The following is an 18,300-nucleotide window of genomic DNA, read 5'->3' as shown; positions in this document are numbered from 1 at the left end:
CCCCCATTGCAATCTCCCATCAAGCATGTTCTGTATATTTTTGTAACCTCATAAATAAAATAACCTCTTGAATTCTACGTCCAGGTTTATTTATTTGTTGACTTCATTTTTCGTCCACTTTTTGTCTGCGACTGGGGAGACTCAAGGCACATCACAGAAAACAGTGCAATGAAACCCAAAATAAAACATTCAAACTGAATGAGTTTGATATTTTAAAATATCATTTTTTAAAAGACATTGTTCCCTTGATAAAAATGCCCTCCTGAACAAGTTCCATTTTGCACGTAAGAGGGTGGGGGATGGGGGGACCCTGGAGCTGGGTGGGAAAAGCAACCCCAGTTCTGTAGAGGAGGAATCTCCCTAAAGGCATCCAGGTGAGAAAGCCACGTCTGGGAGAGGCTGGAAGGGTCCAGGCCTAGATGGAGATTAATTTCTACAAGAAATGGGGTTGGGGGTGGGGGAATCATAGAGTTGGAAGGGACCACCAGGGTAATCTAGTCCAACCCCCTGCACAATGCAGGAAATTTACAACTACCCTCCCCCCACACCCCCAGGGACCCCCACTACATGCCCAGAATATGACCAAGATATGTTCCCTCTCATCATCTGTTTAGGGTGCACATGCTCAGGAGCTCTCTCTTCAGCTTCATTGTTTTCACATCTTCCATGACTGGAGCTCAGGGGCTGCTGGCTCAATGGCAGCTCTGGGCCTGTCTTGATGCCAGCTGTTCTCTCCCCAGCCTCCAGGGGCATCTCACCTGCCAGCGGGCACCAGTGGGCCGTTCCCCCACCCCGTCTGGCCAGGCACACTGAATGCTTTTCCCCACAAGGGGGCAGCAAGTCTCCCAACTGCGGCTCCCTCGACTGACCGTGGGGAACGAAGCAGGGCTCCTGTGCAAATCCAAGGCAGTGCTGCGGTCCCTGGGAAGCGGTGGAGCATGTGCAGACTGCACTTCCCTCCCTGTTGCATGAGCCCCACACCCGGGGTGATGACGGGCTTCGGTTGTGGCGCTCGTTGTTGGAGAACATAATTGCAGGCAGCCCTCCAGGTCGCCCCTGGACACCCCGGCGCCCCTCTCTCCAGGAAGGCTGCTGCCTGAGCTGAGGCGACCAAGGAAGGAAGAATCCTCCCTCAGTTGCCGCAGGTGGGGCTGGCTGGCCTTCTTTACACTGGGGTGGGGGTTTATTGAGATGGGCAGGCTCATGCCAAGGCCCTGATCAGTGGGGCAGAGCAGAGGCAGGCAGCGGAGGCAAAGAAGGTATTGTTGGTGGGGAAATAGTGGTGAGGGGCATGCAACTAGCACAAGCCTCGCAGGAAGTTTTTCCAGCCAGCAGCCCCCCTCTGAGGGTGGCAGGAAGCAGAGCCACATGCGGAAGGCTTTGGCTGCGTGCCTCCAGCAGGGCACCTCTCGATGGCTGCCCACTGGCATCCCGTTGCCATGCCCAAGAGGTGCTCTGTGCTTTGGGAGAAGGCTCAGAGTCAAGGATCCTGGTGCCGGTGGGTAGAAGGCCAGACCGGGGGTGGGGGCTGTGAGAGGCAGGCCAGGATCTGGCCCAGCCCCATGTCAAGGCCTTGCTGGGCTCCAGTGCCAGGGATACTGGCCAAGGAAGTGGGCAGGGGAACCAGGCAGGGCTGAAGGTTGTGAGTGCTTTGGAGGGAAGGTGGGCAAGAGGAGGGTCTCAGCTTTGCTGCCTCGGGTAGTGTGAAGTGGCCCCCTGGCAGGCCCAGAGGAGGGGTCAGAGGCCATGGAGATCAGGGCAGTGGGAAAGGCAGGCTCATTGACCAGAGTGTGAATTTTCACAGCTCCTGTCTTCAGTTGTGTCCCCCCCTCCCTTGGGAAGTGTGCAAGAAGCAATTCACACAGCTGCGTGAGCTGCTAATTCTCTTTCCAGCCTCCTTTAGTCCAGCCTCCCACGAGGTCCTTGGGTTACCCCACACTGAGGCCAGGAGGACCTTGACCCACCTGCAGAGGTGCTCCAGCCCTTATGGTTGCCAGCTCCGGGTTGGGAAATACCTAACATAAGAAAAGCCCTGCTGGATCAGACCCAGGCCCCATCAAGTCCAGCAGTCTGTTCACACAGTGGCCAATCGGGTGCCTCTAGGAAGCCCACGAGCAAGACGGCTGCAGCAGGATTTATCCTGCCTGTGTTCCATAGCACCTAACATAATGGGCATGCTTTTCTGATCCTAGAGATTTTGGGGGCGGAGCCTGAGGAGGGCAGGGTTTCGGGAGGGACTTAAACGCCATAGAGTCCAATTGGTCCAATGGTTCCCCCCTCCCCGGACTCTGCTACTTCAGCTGCAGCCCCATCCAAAAACCCTGATGCTACCTCATTGCTGGCACTGGTGCTGCCGGCTGGTATCCTCCCCTTCCCAACTAAGAGGCTGTATGCCCAAGAAAAGCCCCTTGCCCAGGCAAGGGCACCCTAGTCTGTGGCAACCCCACTGTAACACACCTATTGCCCTAGAAAGCAGCCAATCAGTGCATGCCAATGTGAACCCTCCCCCAGCCACTCAGCCCATGTGCTGAGCATGAGGGAGACACCACAGGGAATGCCACATGCTTGCTCTCTGAAGAGAGCAGCGGCACTGCTAGCGGGGCCTTTCGTGCCCAGGGGCTCAAGTTCCCGCCTGCAGCCTGGTCACCTTTCCAGCAGGCAGGTAGGGAAGGAGAGGCAGCCCCCTCTGCCATCGTGCCCACGTGTCTTGGAGCTCACACAGCAGAGGCAGCCCCAAAAGAATGGCCTGCCCCCCACCTCCTCAAGGGTTGAGGGCAGGTAGAGGGCCCCTCTGAAACAGTCACCTTCTGCCGGTGAAGGGGCTGCCAGGTGCCAGAGAAGCTGCATGGAGCAGGGGGGCAGCACCAGGCAGGGAAAGCCAGGCAGGCGCAGCACACATTTTGCTGGGCACCAAGATGAGGAAGAGACAGGATTTGAACCCATGACAGTTTTATTCCTGTTGTGCAAAACTGCCCTTTCTGTGAGGCTGCCACCAGCAAACTCCCTCCGTGACGAGGAGTTCCTCCTCCATCCTCACGCACGGAGCTGACACTCAGAGGAAGGGGGGGGAGCAGAGTAGGCCCCAAAGACGGGACAGGGCCGGGAGGAGCCACAGGCAGCCCACCGGGCCCAGGGCACGGCCCAACCAATCAGGGTGGCAGGCTAGCTCTCTAGAGAGGGCCCAGAGCCTCTTCAGAGCAGCTGTGAGCTGTGTCAGCTCGAGGTCTTTTGGTTGCCCCGTCCTGCCCATCCCATCCTGTCATGCCTCCCCCTAGCAAGCAGGGGGCATTTCCCCAACAGACTTTCTCCTAACCTGCCCCATGGCTGGCCTCCACCCCAAAAGCAACCAGGTGTGGGGTTTGGGCCGGTCTCGTCTCCCTGTTGGTGCTGTGGTGCCCATGGCAAAATTCAGACTCTCCGTCTTGTTGCTGGGGAGAACCCCCACTGCCCTGCGCATCCCATCTATAAGACAAGGGAGAGGAGAGACTGGCGGTCGCTGAAGGTCCGCCAACCTTCCTAAGAGCAGACCTGGAGCCCCCCCCCCCCAGCATTTACAGAACCCCGTCTCAGTTGTGGAGGACTCGCAGACTAGTAGCTGATGCTGAGGACAGAGATGGACGTGAAGACCCTCAACCCAGATGAGACAGAGGGACTGTGGGTTGGGGCTGCCCCTCATCCATCATCATCAAGTCTTTATTGCATTAGCAAAAAAACAAAAACAAAAAGGCCATAGTAACAATACAGAATAAGGTGGAAATTCCACCAAAATAAAATTTAAAATAGTAAAATAATTTAAAGAATTTGTCATTTCCCAGAGAGTATTAAAACACAGATACAAATTCATCATTAAAAAAATATATATCTAATAATAGGAAAGAAAGATCATACAGTCCAGAGACAAATAAAAAATGCCGGGTGACCCAGAGCGGACCCAGAGTCACGGGCCAGACACACTCTGGTCAGCCCTCTGCCCCGTCGTCTTTTCATCCTCCATGATGGCGGCAGCAAATCCTGCAATTTGTAAAGTGATGAATTTGCCTCTGTCTTTCAGTAATATGACTAATTTATCCTGATATGACCTTCCTGAGAAGTGGGATATTATGGTCCGCAAAAATCTATTACATTCAACCTCGTACTTTGGACACTGGAATGTGATGTGGGATAGATCCTCAATAGACTTTTGATCACAGGAGCAGACTCTTTTCCTGTATTTATTCATTTATTTATCTTATTAAACTTATATCCCACTCTTTATCCCAGCCGGGGCAGGGCTCAGAGCAGCTAACATCAATTAAAACACAATACAAATTAAATCCCTGAGGCACTCCATTTGTCATTCCTCTCCAAGAGGATGAGGAACCATTAACAAGCACTCTTTGGGTGTGATCTGTCAACCAGTTACAGACCCCCCTAACAGTAATAGGAGTCAAGCCACATTTTACCAACTTGTCAATGAGAATATTATGTGGAACCTTATCAGAGTCTTACTGAAATCAAGATAAACTATGTCCACAGCATTCTCCTGATCCAGCAGGATAGTGTGTGTGTGTGTGTGAAGTGCCGTCAAGTCGCAGCTGACTTATGGCGACCCCTTTTGGGGGGTTTTCATGGCAAGAGACTCACAGAGGTGGTTTGCCAGGGCCTTCCTCTGCACAGCAACCCTGGACTTCCTTGGTGGTCCCCCATCCAAATACTAACCAGGGCTGACCCTGCTTAGCTTCTGAGATCTGACGAGATCAGGCTAGCCTGGGCCATCCAGGTCAGGGCAGCAGGATAGTACCTTTCTAAAAAAAATGAGATAAGATTAGTCTGCCATTACTTGTTCTTGAGAAACCCATGCTGGCTCTTAGTAATCACAGTCTTTCTAATTGCTCAAGGACTGACCGTCTGATGATTTGTTCGAAAACTTTTCCAGATATGCACATCAAACTGACAAGTCATTAGTTACCCAGATCCACCTTAGAATACTAAGTGGATGCATTAGTTCTGTCTGTGTTCGCTCAGCTTCAGCTGGTGAATCAGCAGCATCCATTCCTGGGACAGTCAGATCTAGCCAGTGACCCACACCTCAGTTACACCCAGACTAGACTACTGCAATGCACTCTACTTGGGGCTACCCTTGAAGAGTGTTTGGAGGCCGCAGCTATACCATTGGTGAGGCTAGCTATCGGGAGCACGTGACCCTGATATTACAGCAATTGCCCTGGCTTCCAATCAATGGGTTGGTTTTTGACCTTTAAAGCCCTACTTGGCTTGGGATCAGGGTACCTGAAGTACCATCTTCTCCTGTATGTTCTTGCCCAGGAATTAAGATCCCATCAAGCAAAGAAGAGATGGCCTTTTCAGTGGTAGCCCCAGTTATGGAAGAACCTCCCCAGGGAGTTGCGCCTGGCCCCCCTCATTTTTCATCCTTAGGAGGCAGCTGAAGGCAATTAAGGACTCCGTTTAATTAAAGAAGTACTAAACTGTGATTTCAAATTGTCTTTTTATGTATTTTTATGTACTCTGTTTTATGTGTTTTATTTATATTGTAACCCATCCTGAGCTTTGTAAATAAAAAAGGCAGCTAAAAAATGTGAGGTAGGTTAGGCGGAAAGTGTATGACTCATGCAAGGTCATCCAGCAAGGGATTCGAACCTGGGTCTCCCACATCCTAGTCCGACACTTAACAACTATACCACACTGGCTCCTGTTCTAACCAGATGTAGGTTTTTGTCTCTTTTGACCAGTTTCAGTACACCTCAATAAGAATTCTGTGACGTAGGTGAGGCGGAGACATATGTATTTATACCCACCAGCTTTTTGGGGGGAGGGGGGATTTCTCTTAGCATGTGTGGATGAAGCCCCCACCCCCAGAGCCCCAAGGCCATCTCCCCACCGGTCCACAGCTGCTTTAAGCTCTGAGAGAGGGAGAGAGAGACAGAAGCAAAACTTGGAGGCCGCGTGGGCTCTTGAACCCGGCACCTCTCCCATGTTGCAGTCCCAACCTTCTGCTCAGCCGAGAAGGTGCTGTGTCCTGACAACTCCCTGGAAAATGTCTGCAAACACTCCCAGGAGACGAGGGGCACGGCCAAGAAGGAAGGGGTGGTGGGGAGGGGGGGAGGCAATGGCTAGAGTCTGGGAAGGAGACCGGTGGGATTTCTGACCCGCTCTTGCCCCACTGGGGATGCCAAGCAGCAGGCAAAAGGAAGCCCTCCCCAAAGGTGCGAGGCACACAAAACTCTACAACCCAACTGGCCCTCGGAACAGTTTCCAAGTCGGTTGTGAGTCAGGAGGCTATCCCCGACCAGGGTTGGTTCTGCCCGCAGGACTCTCGCAGGGCTAAGAGTCCGTGGGCCACACCTGGGCCTCAGGTAGCTGCAGCAGGGAGGCAGGCCTCCCCCCCGTGCTTCCAGCATCTTCGGTGTTCCCAGTCCCCCCCTCCCCGATAAGGGAGGGCACAGATCCAGGTACTGATGCAGAGCACTAGGGATGCCCAGTGCCCCCAGCCAGCAGCCCCCAAAGTGTGGGGGGCTGCTTTTCCCAAGGCCTGCGACTGCCCCACCCAAAGCAGAGGCTGTGTGGAAGCCGGGGGCTGGCAGCACTTGTCCAAACACGACCTGGGGAAGTGTGAAGGTCCCCTGGGTAGACCTCATTACTCTGCCTGGGGCTAATGAGATGGGGAAGGTGTGAAGGACAGAGAAGAGAAAGGCCATCTGGAGGGTGGCATGAGGGCTCAGGGCAGGGCTCAGGGTTGCCAACCTCCAGGTGGTGGCTGGAAATCCCCTAGAATTACAACTGATGTCCAGGCAACAGATCAGTCCCCCTGGAGAAAATGGCTGTTTTGGAAGGTGGACTCTGTGGCAATTTACCCAAACCCCACCCTCCCCAGACCCCACTCCCAAATCTCCAGGTATTTCCCAAACTGGAGCTTGCAACCCCAGCAGCAGTGGGGGAGGGGGAAAGGGGGGAGGAAAGCACCCAAAAGATCTGATTGCTCATGCAGATCACTAGAGTGCCTCTGCCAGGGTTAGGGTTTGGGGCTACAAGCCACAGGCACACATTTGATACCCCCCCACCCGCTTCTCAGCCAGAGCATCTCCTCTTGCCAGGGCCACAGGTGCGCCCCCCACTGCTCCTCGCGTGTCACCACTCGACACAGCCGGACGTTATTTTGGAAGCTCCCCCTGCACCCCGTTCCCTTTGGATGTTTTCCCAGAGGCTTTTATTTCCCAAACATGCAATGTTGGGTTTCCCTGGCAACCTTTGCACCAGGGGTGTCATGCTGAGCCTGGGAAAGCTGCTGTGGCCCCCTCCCCAGATGTTTCACACTCCCTCTTCCAAAGCCTTAGTGCCAAAGTGTACAGGCACACGGGTGGAGTGTGCTGGGAAAGGGGGGGGGGCTTTGGAGAACTCCCTGCAATGGCCTCCCTCTCTGGAGGTCAGAGTTGGGCTGCTCCAAGTTTGGGAAAGGCCTGGGTGCCTTCTGGTGGGCCCCCCACCCCCTGCCCCTGGGTGCATCTGTCCCCCTTACAAACAGGAGCCCTTGGAGGGAATGGGGGGGGGGCTGTTGGGCCATGTCTGAAATCTCTGTGGGTTAATCAGAGGAGTTTCAACTGAATGAGTGATTAACTGGTTAGATCTGCACAAGTCTGCCTATGAACGAAAAGCCTGCTTTTGTCTTCTGTTGGGTTGGGCACCATCTGCAAACGGCATGTCTTCCTGCATGAAAAAGCAGAAGGGAATTTAATGCCTGCAGTTTGGGTGCTAGCATAATCAATTCATCTAATTGCAGAGGTATTTTGACGTGGAGGAATATCTTGCAGCGTGTTGTCAAAGGATGCCTGTGCAATGCAGAGGAGGTCTCCAGAGGTGTCTGCCCACCACAGCCCACTGATATGGTCGGGGCACCACTTTTCAGTGGCTCTGACCAGACACCCAGCCCTGGGGATCCTCTGTGTGTCATTCAAAAGAATTCATGCAGGGTCACCAACTTTGGAGGATTCATCCTGCAGCTGAGTCTTTCCTTCTGGGGTTTTCTTCCTGCTTAGGCGTACATCCCCCCCCCCACAATGTCACATGGCAACCATCACAAGCCAGCTTTTTCTGCTCCAAAGGTGTCCCTGCATCTCCAGCCATAGACTGGAGGTTCCCTTGGAGCACAAAATGTGCTGAAAGACCAAAGACACCAGGGCATGCAAAGCCTGTGGGTCTGGGCGGACTCTTCCCTCTGGACAGACAGGCCAAGCAAGGCCAGACTGGAGCTTCCTCTCTTGAGTGGTCAGCAGGCTCTGTCAGCCTCCACGTCTTGCTGGGCCAAACCAGGAGCGGTGCATTTCATTCTTTATTTAGACCCTGATCTCCTGAGCTTCAGCGGGCTCCTCAGTGGCTACACGGTGCATCCTAGACATAGCTGCAGCTTCCTCAGCCAAGGCTTCCCCAGGCCGTGTCTGCCCTGGGCCGGTTCCTCAGCCCCCCTCCCAACTGCGGCATGGCAAAATGAGCAATCCACCTCTGCTCCACAAAAGGAAGAAGTCCACTGCAAGGTCCCCCAAAAGCTCTGGAACAGAAGTCCCATCGGTCACCCTCTCTGCTAGGGGGCAGACAAAATTTCCCCTGGATCCAGCAAGTGAGGGGGGGAGGGGCCAAACAGGTCAGGGAAGACCAGGTGGTAAGAAGCTGGAGCGACTCCCCTGTGGCAAGGGTGGCAGGCAGAGCCTCTGGGCCGGGACCCAGAAGCCTCACCAGTCTCTGAAATTGAGGGCCTTAACACCAAAGAAGCTCATTCTCACATTCAGGACTCATTCACACTTTGGGCCGTCACAAGGACTCGCCGTGTCCCAGCCGTTCAGCATGCAGGGAGAGGGCAATCCTGCCTCCCCCCTGAGCAGTTTCCCTGACCTGATACGTCCCCAAGACATTGATACATGTAAGTTTCCCCAGTGGGGGGAAAGGCAGCACCCCAGGGGACATTTTGGGCTGGGGAAATGGTGCCGGCAAGAAGGCCAAAGCCTTCGTGGTGTAGTGGTTAAGAATGGTGGTTTGGAGTGGTGGAGTCTGATCTGGAGAACTGGGTTTGATTCCCTACTCCTCCACATGAGCGGGGAGGCTAATCTGGTGAACTGGATTTGTTTCCCCACTCCTACACACAAAGCCAGCTGGGTGACCTTGGGCAAGTCATGCTCTCTCAGCCTCACCTACCTCACAGAAGGCGATTGTAAGCTGGTTTGATTCTGCCTTAAGTGATAGAGAAAGTGGCATATAAAAACCAACTCTTCTTTTTCTCCCTGCGAGAGACAGTCCCCGCCACTCAGCTCTGTGCTCATCCGACCAGCACCCCAGCTACCTGGCAGCTTCCAGGCCCTCATAATGTGCGAATGGCTCTGGCATCTGTGGAGACCTGACAGATACCTGACATCTGTGTTTTATTCCTCCTCTATGTGATACAAAACTCACTCCTCAACACTGCATTTCAAAACTCACCCTGGGTAGATGAGCAAAACCTCCAGGCTTGTGGCCAGAAAGTCCAGTGGCCAACTGTCAAAGGGCATCTCTGGAAGAGCACCAAGGCCCAGGGCACTGATTGGCACCCCAAGCCAGGGGTGCTGTGGGATCTGACTGCCCCCGCCCGTTGGGCCCTGCCTGGGCAATTGGTTGACAAGACCCGCCAGCTGAGTGTGGTTCAGGTGGCTGAGAAGGTGGGAGTCAGGGACACCCCCGGGCAAGCGATCGGGGAGAAGGAGGGGGGCCCTGGGGCTGCACTCCCCCCCCCCCGCGGGGCCGCGGAAAGCCGGCGGCGCCGCTCTGATGTGCGCGGACCCTCCTGGCCGAGGTGCCAAATTCACACTTGGGCCGGCCGGCCGGCGGCATAAAGGCGGGCGGCGGCCCGGGGCGGCCCAGAGCAGCGTCCCTCCCGGCGCCATGGCCAGCAGCTGCCCTCCCGAGGCCGCCGCCGCCGCCGCCGCCCTTGGCCCGCCGCCGCCGCAGGCGCTGCCCTCCTTGTGGGCGCCGCCGGCCTGGGGCTCGCCCGCCTCCTCGCCCGAGTCCGGCCGCGGCAGCCTGTCGCCCGCCTACGCGCCGCTCGGGCCGCCCGCCGCCGCCGCCGGCCTGCCGGGCGCGGGCCGTCGGGCCAAGGGCGGCCGTCGGGGGCGGCTGGCCGACGGGCAGCGGCAGAGCGCCAGCCAGCGCGAGAAGCTGCGCATGCGGCGCCTGGCCGGCGCCCTGCACACGCTGCGCCAGTTCCTGCCGCCCGCCCTGGCGCCGGCCGGCCAGAGCCTCACCAAGGTGCAGACGCTGCGCCTCGCCAGCCGCTACATCGCCCACCTCGCCCAGCTGCTGCGCCCACCCCCACCCCCACCCCCACCCCGCCCGACCGGCCTCGCCTGCGCCCAGCCCGCCAGCCCGCGCCTGCAGCCCGCGCCGCCCGCCTGGGCCCTGAGCCCCGCCGCCGCCGCACACGCCGCCTGGAGCGCCGACGGGACGCACGCCCACCAGCGCGCCGGACGCGCAGCCCCGGGAGCCGCCGCCGCCGCCGCGTCCCCGCGGGAGGACCTCTCCGCCCAGGTACGTCCCGCCCCCTCGCCCCCTCGCCCCCGCGCCCCTGGGCCTGGCCGCCCCGGCCGCCTCGGCCAGGCCTCACCTCGGGCCGTCTCCTTCTCTCCCTCCCGCAGAGCCTCCCCGCCGAGCTGCTCGCCTGGCTGGAGGGCTTCCTCTCGCCGCCCGCCCACCACTGACCGGCGCCCGGACTGCTGCGCGCCGCGGGGCCGCCCCACCGGGGAGCCGTCGGGGCCCGGCCCGCCCGGCCCCCAGAAGAAGCCTGCCGGCGGGACTGGACCGAGGAGCTGGCCCCCACGGGCGAGCCAGCCAGCCTGCCCGCCTCTCCCCCGCCTCGAGCGACGAAGGCCCCGGGGGCCACTCGAGGGACGCTGCTTGGCCTCCCGCTCGCAGCCGCCCAGGCAGAGCGGCCCGATTCCGGCGGCCGAGACCCGCCGCGCTGCCTCCGCCCAGGGCGCTTGCGGGGAGCCCACCGGGAAGAGAGGCTGCCAAGGGGCCGGCAGTCGCGTCCGCTGCCCGGGAGACGGCCGGGAAGGCCCAGCTGGCCTGCTGGGCTGCAGCGGGAGGGCTGGCCTTGGCGGAGTCGGGGTGGGAGGCGGCCTCGCGCCCCTCGGGGCAGAGCCCGCCGTTGGACGGGACGACGACGAGGAGGAGTGCCCCGCCCGCTTGGCACAGGCTGCCCTGGCCAGAGTCCGACCGCATCGAGCTGATTAGAAGCTCTCCCCCCCCCGCACCCCCGGTGTGCTGGTGGCAGGGCAGGCAGCCAGCCAAGGCCCCGCGTGGCGTGGCGTGGGGTGGGAAATGGGAGCGGTGGGATGTTTTCCGATTTTCTTTGACAACTTTCTTCCGTTTTTCTTATGGAAAAATAGGGACATTTGGGGGAGCGCTTGAACAAGTCAGGAAATGGTTTCTCTTTTGGAAACAGTGGAACATTTTTGAAGACAAAGATTTACCCACTCAAAATGTGTAATCTTTTTATTTTATTTTAACATGAAAATGTTTACCTAAGACAGTCTCTACCATTAGAGCCCATGAAACCCTGTGTATAGTGCAGACAGGCAACATACTTTAACTGTTTAATTATGGATACTGTTCACAACAATTAATGCGCTATAATATTTTTGATTATATAAATTATTAAAGAGTTCAGTATTTTGAATGTTGTAATTTATTTGATATCCAAATATGCTGCCAGTCCTAATGTGACTTTAAGAAACTGTTTGAATGCAAGTAATAAACTTGATTGTTTACTATTAATTTTGTTTTCTAATTTCAACTTTTATTTTTCCTGCCTCTCAGGCATAAAAAATTAAGGAAGATGTGCGAAGTGAGCATAGTATGCAGTCATTTGCAATTCTCTCAAGTACTGGATATATTTGCTGGGGTTTTTTTTGTAGCAAACTAAGGTGTTTATCTTGTAAATATGGCAAATAGTATGATTTCTATATGCTTACATTTTATGTTTATTAAAGCAGTAAAATAAGTTTAGGTTTGACAAAAAAGAAGAGTTGGTTTTTATATGCCCAAGAATCAAGCCAGCTTACAAGCCCCTTCCCTTCCTCTCCCCACAACAGACATCCTGGGAGATAGGTGGGGCTGAGAGAGCTCTAAGAGAGCTGTGACTAGCCCAAGGTCACCCAGCTGCCTTCATGTGGAAGAGTTGGGGAAACCAGCCTGTTCACCAGATTAGCCTCTCCCACTCATCCCCACTGATCTGGAGGAGTGGGGAATTGAACCGGACCCCCAGATCAGTGGAGTCCCCCACTCCAAACCACCCCTCTTAACCACTACACCAGGCTGGCCAACACACAAACACCAAACGAAACCCAGCCCCCCCCCCTCAGGTATTTCAGTGGTTTCAGCATTTGTAGACTCGCTCCCTCTCCTGCTAGCCGCGAAAGAGTCCCCGAAGGCCATCACATCACACCAGCTGTCCTGCCTTTCCCAGGCGGCCCGGTCACCCAAAGGTGCCGCCGGGAGCGGGGGAAGGGAGGCTCGCCAGCGGGAAGCCGGGAGCTCCAAGTCGGTGGAGCCTGGGGGGAAGGGGAGGACGGCTGGGCTGGTGCCGGGGGCTTAGCCCGGGACCCCGCTGGGGGACGCCAGGCGTCAGGACGAAGGGCCCCCGCGACGCTTTAAAAAAAGCCACGCAACCCCCCTGGGGTCGAGGCCGGCGGCGTTGGAGGCGGCCAAGGGCCCGGCGAGGCGCCGTCTGGCGAGGCGGGGGGCGGCGGGGGGCGCCTCGCTCGGTGCCCCCCTTCTCCTGCCCTCGGAGGCCGCTCTGCGGGCAAAGCCTGGCCGTGCCAGGCCCGCCGGGGGCGGGGCGGGGGCGGGGGCGGGCCCTTGGCGAACAGGCGCGGAGGACCCCCGCGAGGGGCTCCGCCTCGACCTCGGCCCGCCTCCCCCGCTCTCCCCCCTGCGGCTGCCCGGCTAAGGAGGGGGGCGCCTTGGTGCGCGCCACGGCGGCGCGGGGGGCCTTTGGGATGCCCTGGCGGAGGGTCCGGCTCGGCTCCCTCCCGTGCCGCCGGAAGGCAGGTGGGGCCTGGCCCAGGCTGCCTTAGGAAAGGCGGCGGCGGGGAGTAGTGGTTCGAGGGCCAGGCTAGACGCTGGGAGAGCCAGGTTCGAATCCCCGCTCCTGCCGTGGAAGCTGGCTGGCTGGCTGTCAGCCTAACCAGCCGCCTGGGTGGCTGGGAGGACAAAGTCGGGGTGGAAGACCTGTGTCAGCTGCTTTGGGGAGAGAGGTAGGGGGTAGACTTGAAGTCAGAGGGAAGGAAGGAGCGGTCGCAGAGAAAGAGCCATTCAGCAACCCCCCAGGGGATACACGAAGGCTGGGGGGCTTCGGATTGCCCCCCTGCCTCTCTGCCGGGCGTCTGCCCCTTTTCCAGCAGAGGAGGAGCTCCCTGCTTCCTGGGCCAGGGGAGGGAAGAACTTCCCTGGCCGCCAGCCGCTCCCTTTCAGACTGGGAAGTAACCTCTTGAAGGTCAGAGGGGAAGAGAGCCCGCGCCAAGCCACCTCGGCCCTTCCCAGACCAGACCAGCGGCCCTCTCTCGCCAAGTCTCACCTCGGCACCGGGCGCTCAGGCCCAGTGCCAGGGCTGCACAGGAGAGGGAGGGGGGCTGCTCCCTGGGAGAGGGAAGAGGCCCCGAGGTGGTTTCCCAGGGCCCGTTTCAAGTTATGCCAGAATGCAATTGTGGGGCACGGAAAACGTTTAGAAATGCCGCCAGATTCAAGTCCAGCAGCACCTTAGAAGCCAACACGACCCCCAGGGGCTTTCACGAGGTGTTGTGTCTGACGGAGGGAGCTGCAAGCCACCTCTGGGCCTCTTTTCTCCCCTCAAAACTCCTGCTGGTCTCACAGGTGCTGCTGGCCTCCACTGCAGCTCTTCTACTGCCGGCCAGCACAGCGATGCGCTGACACCGTTCAGACCTGGGCAGCCGGCGCGTGCGCCGTGGCACTCTGGACTGGGAGGGTGCGGCCCTTGGGCTTGCGTGTGAGTGGGAGGCAGCGTGGCCGGCCTGGCCCGCGTGCGTGTGCCCCTGCCAAGGGCATCGCTCTGCTGAACAGCTGCAGGTGCCGGAGCCATGGCCTTCCCTCCCACGCCCCTCACAGCAGAGCCGGTGGTGAGAAGACGGGCTGCGCTGGAGCCAGGGCAGCAGCCGGTGCAGAGCAGTGACACAGCTTGCTCCTGAGACAGGTGGGCAGCCCCAGCAGCAGGTGGGGAGGGGGGAGGAGAGGTAGGCTGCTGGGAGGCCCTTGTGGGGAGTGGCAGCCGAGGGAGTCTGTTCTGGCTGCCAAGCCAAGCCAGCATAAAGGCGGTCTTTGCGGGCTTGTGGCTGCCTCTGTGGGGAGCCTCTTCACCTGCAGCCCCACGTAGCTCAGCGGTGTCATTCCCTTCTCCTCAGGAGGTGGCAGGCGGTCCTCGCTCCCCCGTGATGGTCCCAGAGGCAAACGTCAGTGTGGCAAACGGCCCCGTGCCCTGGGAGAGCCTCTTCCCTCTGGTGGGGCTGGCGCCAGCCAACGGCAGCCAGGGGGAGGTGCTGCTTCTGCCCACCTTCTCGGCCGCCGCCCTGGCTCGCGTGGTCATCACCCTGGTGCTGTGCGTGGTCTCCACCGCCAGCAACGTGGCTGTCCTGTGGGCTGGCCTGGGCAGGAATGGTGCCAGGAGGCGCTCCCACGCCCGGGTCCTGCTTCTCCACCTGGCCGGGGCAGACCTGCTGGTGGCTCTGGTGGTGATGCCGCTGGACGCGGCCTGGAACATCACTGTGCAGTGGCGGGCGGGGGACGTGGCCTGCCGCCTGCTCATGTTCCTCAAGCTCCTGGCGATGTACGCCTCGGCCTTCATCACCACCCTCATCAGCCTGGACCGCCAAGCCGCCATCTTGCACCCGCTGGCCCTTGCGGAGGCTGGTCGCAGGAGTCAGGTGTGGCTGCAGGCAGCATGGCTCCTGAGCGCAGGCCTCTCTGTGCCGCAGGTACTGTGGGCCCCCTCTGGGGGGGACAGAAGCCCTTGCCCTGCTCTGGTGGCACCTGGGCACTCCCAGTCACGTGCCGGGGGAAGGGGCCCCGAAAGCCCGGCAGGGTCTCCTTGCTAAGTGAATGAGGAGGAGCAGGCAGCTCCCTGGGCGGGGTTTCCAACAGCAAGATGTAGCTGGGGAGGCTCCCCGATGCCAGGGTCCCAACGGGCCCAGGAGAAGCTGGCTCCTCTCTCTCTCTCTCTCTCTCTCCCTCCCTCCCTCCCCCTCCCCCCTTGTGTCACTACAGCTCTTCCTCTTCCGCACGGTCACCGTCCGCTCCCCACAGAACTTCACCCAGTGCTCCACCCGGGGCGCCTTTGCCCAGCGCTGGCAGGAGGCCGCCTACAACATGCTCACCTTCTCCTGCCTCTTCCTGCTCCCGCTGCTGGTCATGGTCGCCTGCTACTCGCGGATCCTGCTGGAGATCTCCCACCCCACGGGGTCCCCCAGCGACCGTGAGTCCCTGTGGGGGGAGGGGGCAGAGAGAGGGTGGTGGGCGGGAGTCAGAGCCAGAAGAGGCGTGGAACTCACTGCCACAAGATGTGAGGATGGCTTTCATGAAAGGCTGTGGAGAAAGCGGCACCTCTGGGGAGGGAAAATGGGCTCACTCTCCCCAGTCAGAGTCTCAGAGCCCCAGCTGCAAAATGCAGCCGATGGGGAGTGGAGGTCTTCATGCCCCACCCCTTCCTCTTTCAGAGGTCCCTAGGAACGGGGGGGGGTCTGCCCTTAGGTCAAAACCTGCGTGGCAGTTCTTACCTGCGGCAGGGGGGAATTTGGGCAAGGGTCTCTGTCCTGCTTTTGATGTGGGAGGGGGAAGGCCAGCAGTCACAGGTCCCCAGTGAGGTGGGGGCTTGGGTGGGAAGGACTTGGGCTCAGCCCTCCTCACACTTTGGGCAGCTGCAGAAGCCCCAGGTGGGTGCCCCACTGACCAATCCCTGGCCGGAGGGTCTCCCTCCCCCAGCCCCTCCAGAGGCACCCAGGCCTCGTCCTCCCGCTTGCTCCAGGGCCACCACCACCGCCGTCCTCCTGTCGTTTCAGCATCTGCTCCGGAGCTGCCTTTGCGTCGGTCACGCAACCCCATCCCACGGGCTCGGCTGCGCATGCTGCGCCTCAGTGTGGCGATTGTGGGCTCCTTTGTGGTCTGCTGGACTCCCTACTACTTGCTGGGGCTGTGGTACTGGTTCTGGCCGGCAGCCATGGAGGGCGCTGTGCCCCATTCTCTCGCCCACCTCCTCTTCATCTTTGGGCTGCTGAACGCCTGCCTGGACCCCATCACCTACGGGCTCTTCGCCATGCCCTTGTTCCAGAGGCTGCGGGGCTGCTGCCGAGCAGATGGACCGGGGCCCCAGTCTCGGCCTCCCTCCCCCATCACAGGCTCCTTCCGCTGTTCAGCATCCACTGTTGGTGCCAGATGGCCCACCCCACACCTTGGCCTCCTGGAGTCAGCCAAGCCTTCCCATGCCTGGACTACGGACCCGATTCGTGGCAGCTGCTTATGAGACAGGACAGACCAGGGGAGCTCCCTGGGTGGAGGCTGATTGGAGCCCTCAGGACACGCCATGTCAGGGCCCTCATCCTCCCCAGCCTTTGTGCTGGCACCGGGGTGCTGTGTCCCTAGAGGAAATGGGGCCATGGCTGAAGGACAGCCTCACCAACCAGGCCCTGGGCTGGAGAGAAGCATGCAGGGCATCCGGAGGTGTGTGAGGGCACAGCGCCCGGGCTTCAGAGGATCGTCTGCACTAGCCTTAAAGCTCCTTGGCAGCAATGAGGCCAAGCCCTGGCAAGCACGGAGTACTAATAAACAAGCATGTTTAAGAAGTGATGTTGGAAGTGGGATTTCAGTTTTTTCCATGATGAACTTTATGTGCCAGTTCCTCTTTTTTGGGGGGGGGGAATGGAATTTGCACCCCCTGCAGCCATAACCCTCTGCTTGGGACATCCTGGTGTGCATGTGAGATGCCCCCCCCCAGCAGCCTCGGAATGTGGCCCCCAGCTGGCTCACAAAACACTCCCCTCCCCTGTGTGCAGCTGGCAAGGCTGGCCTTGGCGAGGGACTCCGTGTCTTGTGAGTCCTGGGCGGGCGAGTTCCAGGGCAGATCTCCATGTCCCTTGGCTGGTTGCTCTTTCCTTGGTCACACTGGCAACTGTATGTGTGAGTGTGTGTGTGTGTGTGTGTGGGGGGGGGGTTAACCTTTCAGGACCAGGCCCTTCTGAGTAATAACTGCGACTGCTTTCTGTACTTCCCTGGTGGATGACCGGGGGTGGGTGGGAGTGGGACACTGCCCGTTCTGCAGGACAGTTGGATGGCGTTCAGCCCCTCTGGCTTGGGAGGGTTTTTGCCCCTCCTAGAAGGTGGGGGCCAGACGGTGGGTCTAGAGGACAGCCTCACCCTGCCCCTCCGGAATAAACCGCAGTGCTCCCCGTCTGCATGCTGTGGGGAGTGAGCCGAGTGCAGGGGGCGTTGAATGTCATCGGTGAACGGATGCAACCAAAGGTCACCCCGGTCTCTGATGTTCCCAGCACCTGCCCGTGGGAGGAATAAGCCGGGTGGGGGTCAGCTAGGCAGGGAAATACTGCTCTGAGCAGGATCAAGCTGTAGATGTAGTGTACCTTGATTTCAGTAAAGCCTTTGATAAAGTCCCCCATGATCTTGAAACAAAGCTAGTAAAATGTGGGCTGGACACTGCTACTGTTAGGTGGATTGGTAATTGGTTGACCAACCGAACCCAAAGGGTGCTTATTAATGGCACAACTTTATCCTGGAGAGGAGTGACCAGTGGGGTACCACAGGGGTCTGTCCTGGGACCTGTACTATTTAATATTTTTATAAATGACTTGGATGACGGAATAGAGAGCATGCTAATCAAATTTGCAGATGACACCAAGTTAGGAGGGGTAGTTAATATTCCGGAGGGTAGGGTCAGAGTTCAGAATGACCTTGATGGACTGGAGAGCTGGGCCATAAGCAATAAAATGGAATTCAATAGGGAGAAGTGTAAAGTACTTCACCTAGGCAGAAACAACATAAGGCACAGGTACAGGATGGGAGTTGGCTTGACAACAGTACATGTGAAAGAGATCTGGGAGTCTTAGTGGACCACAAACTGAACATGAGTCAACAGTGTGATATGGCGGCTAAGAAGGCCAATGCAATTCTGGGCTGCATCAATAGGAGTATTGTGTCTAGATCAAGGGAAGTAATACTACCACTGTTTTCTACATTGGTCAGACCTCACTTGGAATACTGTGTCCAGTT

General features: G+C 58.4%; 1 protein-coding gene across 1 annotated transcript; it reads left to right on the top strand.

Annotated features, from left to right (window-relative positions):
• Nucleotides 1-14,462: 14,462 nt before the first annotated feature.
• Nucleotides 14,463-16,543, top strand: LOC130492201 (gonadotropin-releasing hormone II receptor-like). The gene is made up of 3 exons (XM_056865997.1): nucleotides 14,463-15,002; nucleotides 15,292-15,499; nucleotides 16,083-16,543. The coding sequence occupies exons 1-3, from the start codon at nucleotides 14,463-14,465 to the stop codon at nucleotides 16,541-16,543; spliced, it is 1,209 nt and encodes a 402-aa protein (XP_056721975.1).
• Nucleotides 16,544-18,300: the final 1,757 nt, after the last annotated feature.

The sequence above is a fragment of the Euleptes europaea genome, chromosome 20 (genome assembly GCF_029931775.1).
Source record: "Euleptes europaea isolate rEulEur1 chromosome 20, rEulEur1.hap1, whole genome shotgun sequence".
NCBI classification, from domain to species: Eukaryota; Metazoa; Chordata; class Lepidosauria; order Squamata; family Sphaerodactylidae; genus Euleptes; species Euleptes europaea.
The sequence above is the reverse complement of the archived record's forward strand: the minus strand, read 5'-3'. Positions and strand labels throughout refer to the sequence as shown.

Excerpts from the sequence above, each read along its gene's own strand:
- LOC130492201 (XM_056865997.1), top strand. The coding sequence starts at position 14,463 with ATGGTCCCAGAGGCAAACGTCAGTGTGGCAAACGGCCCCGTGCCCTGG. Across the intron at positions 15,003-15,291 it reads CAGGCCTCTCTGTGCCGCAG|CTCTTCCTCTTCCGCACGGT; the intron begins GTACTGTGGGCC and ends GTGTCACTACAG. Across the intron at positions 15,500-16,082 it reads CACGGGGTCCCCCAGCGACC|CATCTGCTCCGGAGCTGCCT; the intron begins GTGAGTCCCTGT and ends CTGTCGTTTCAG.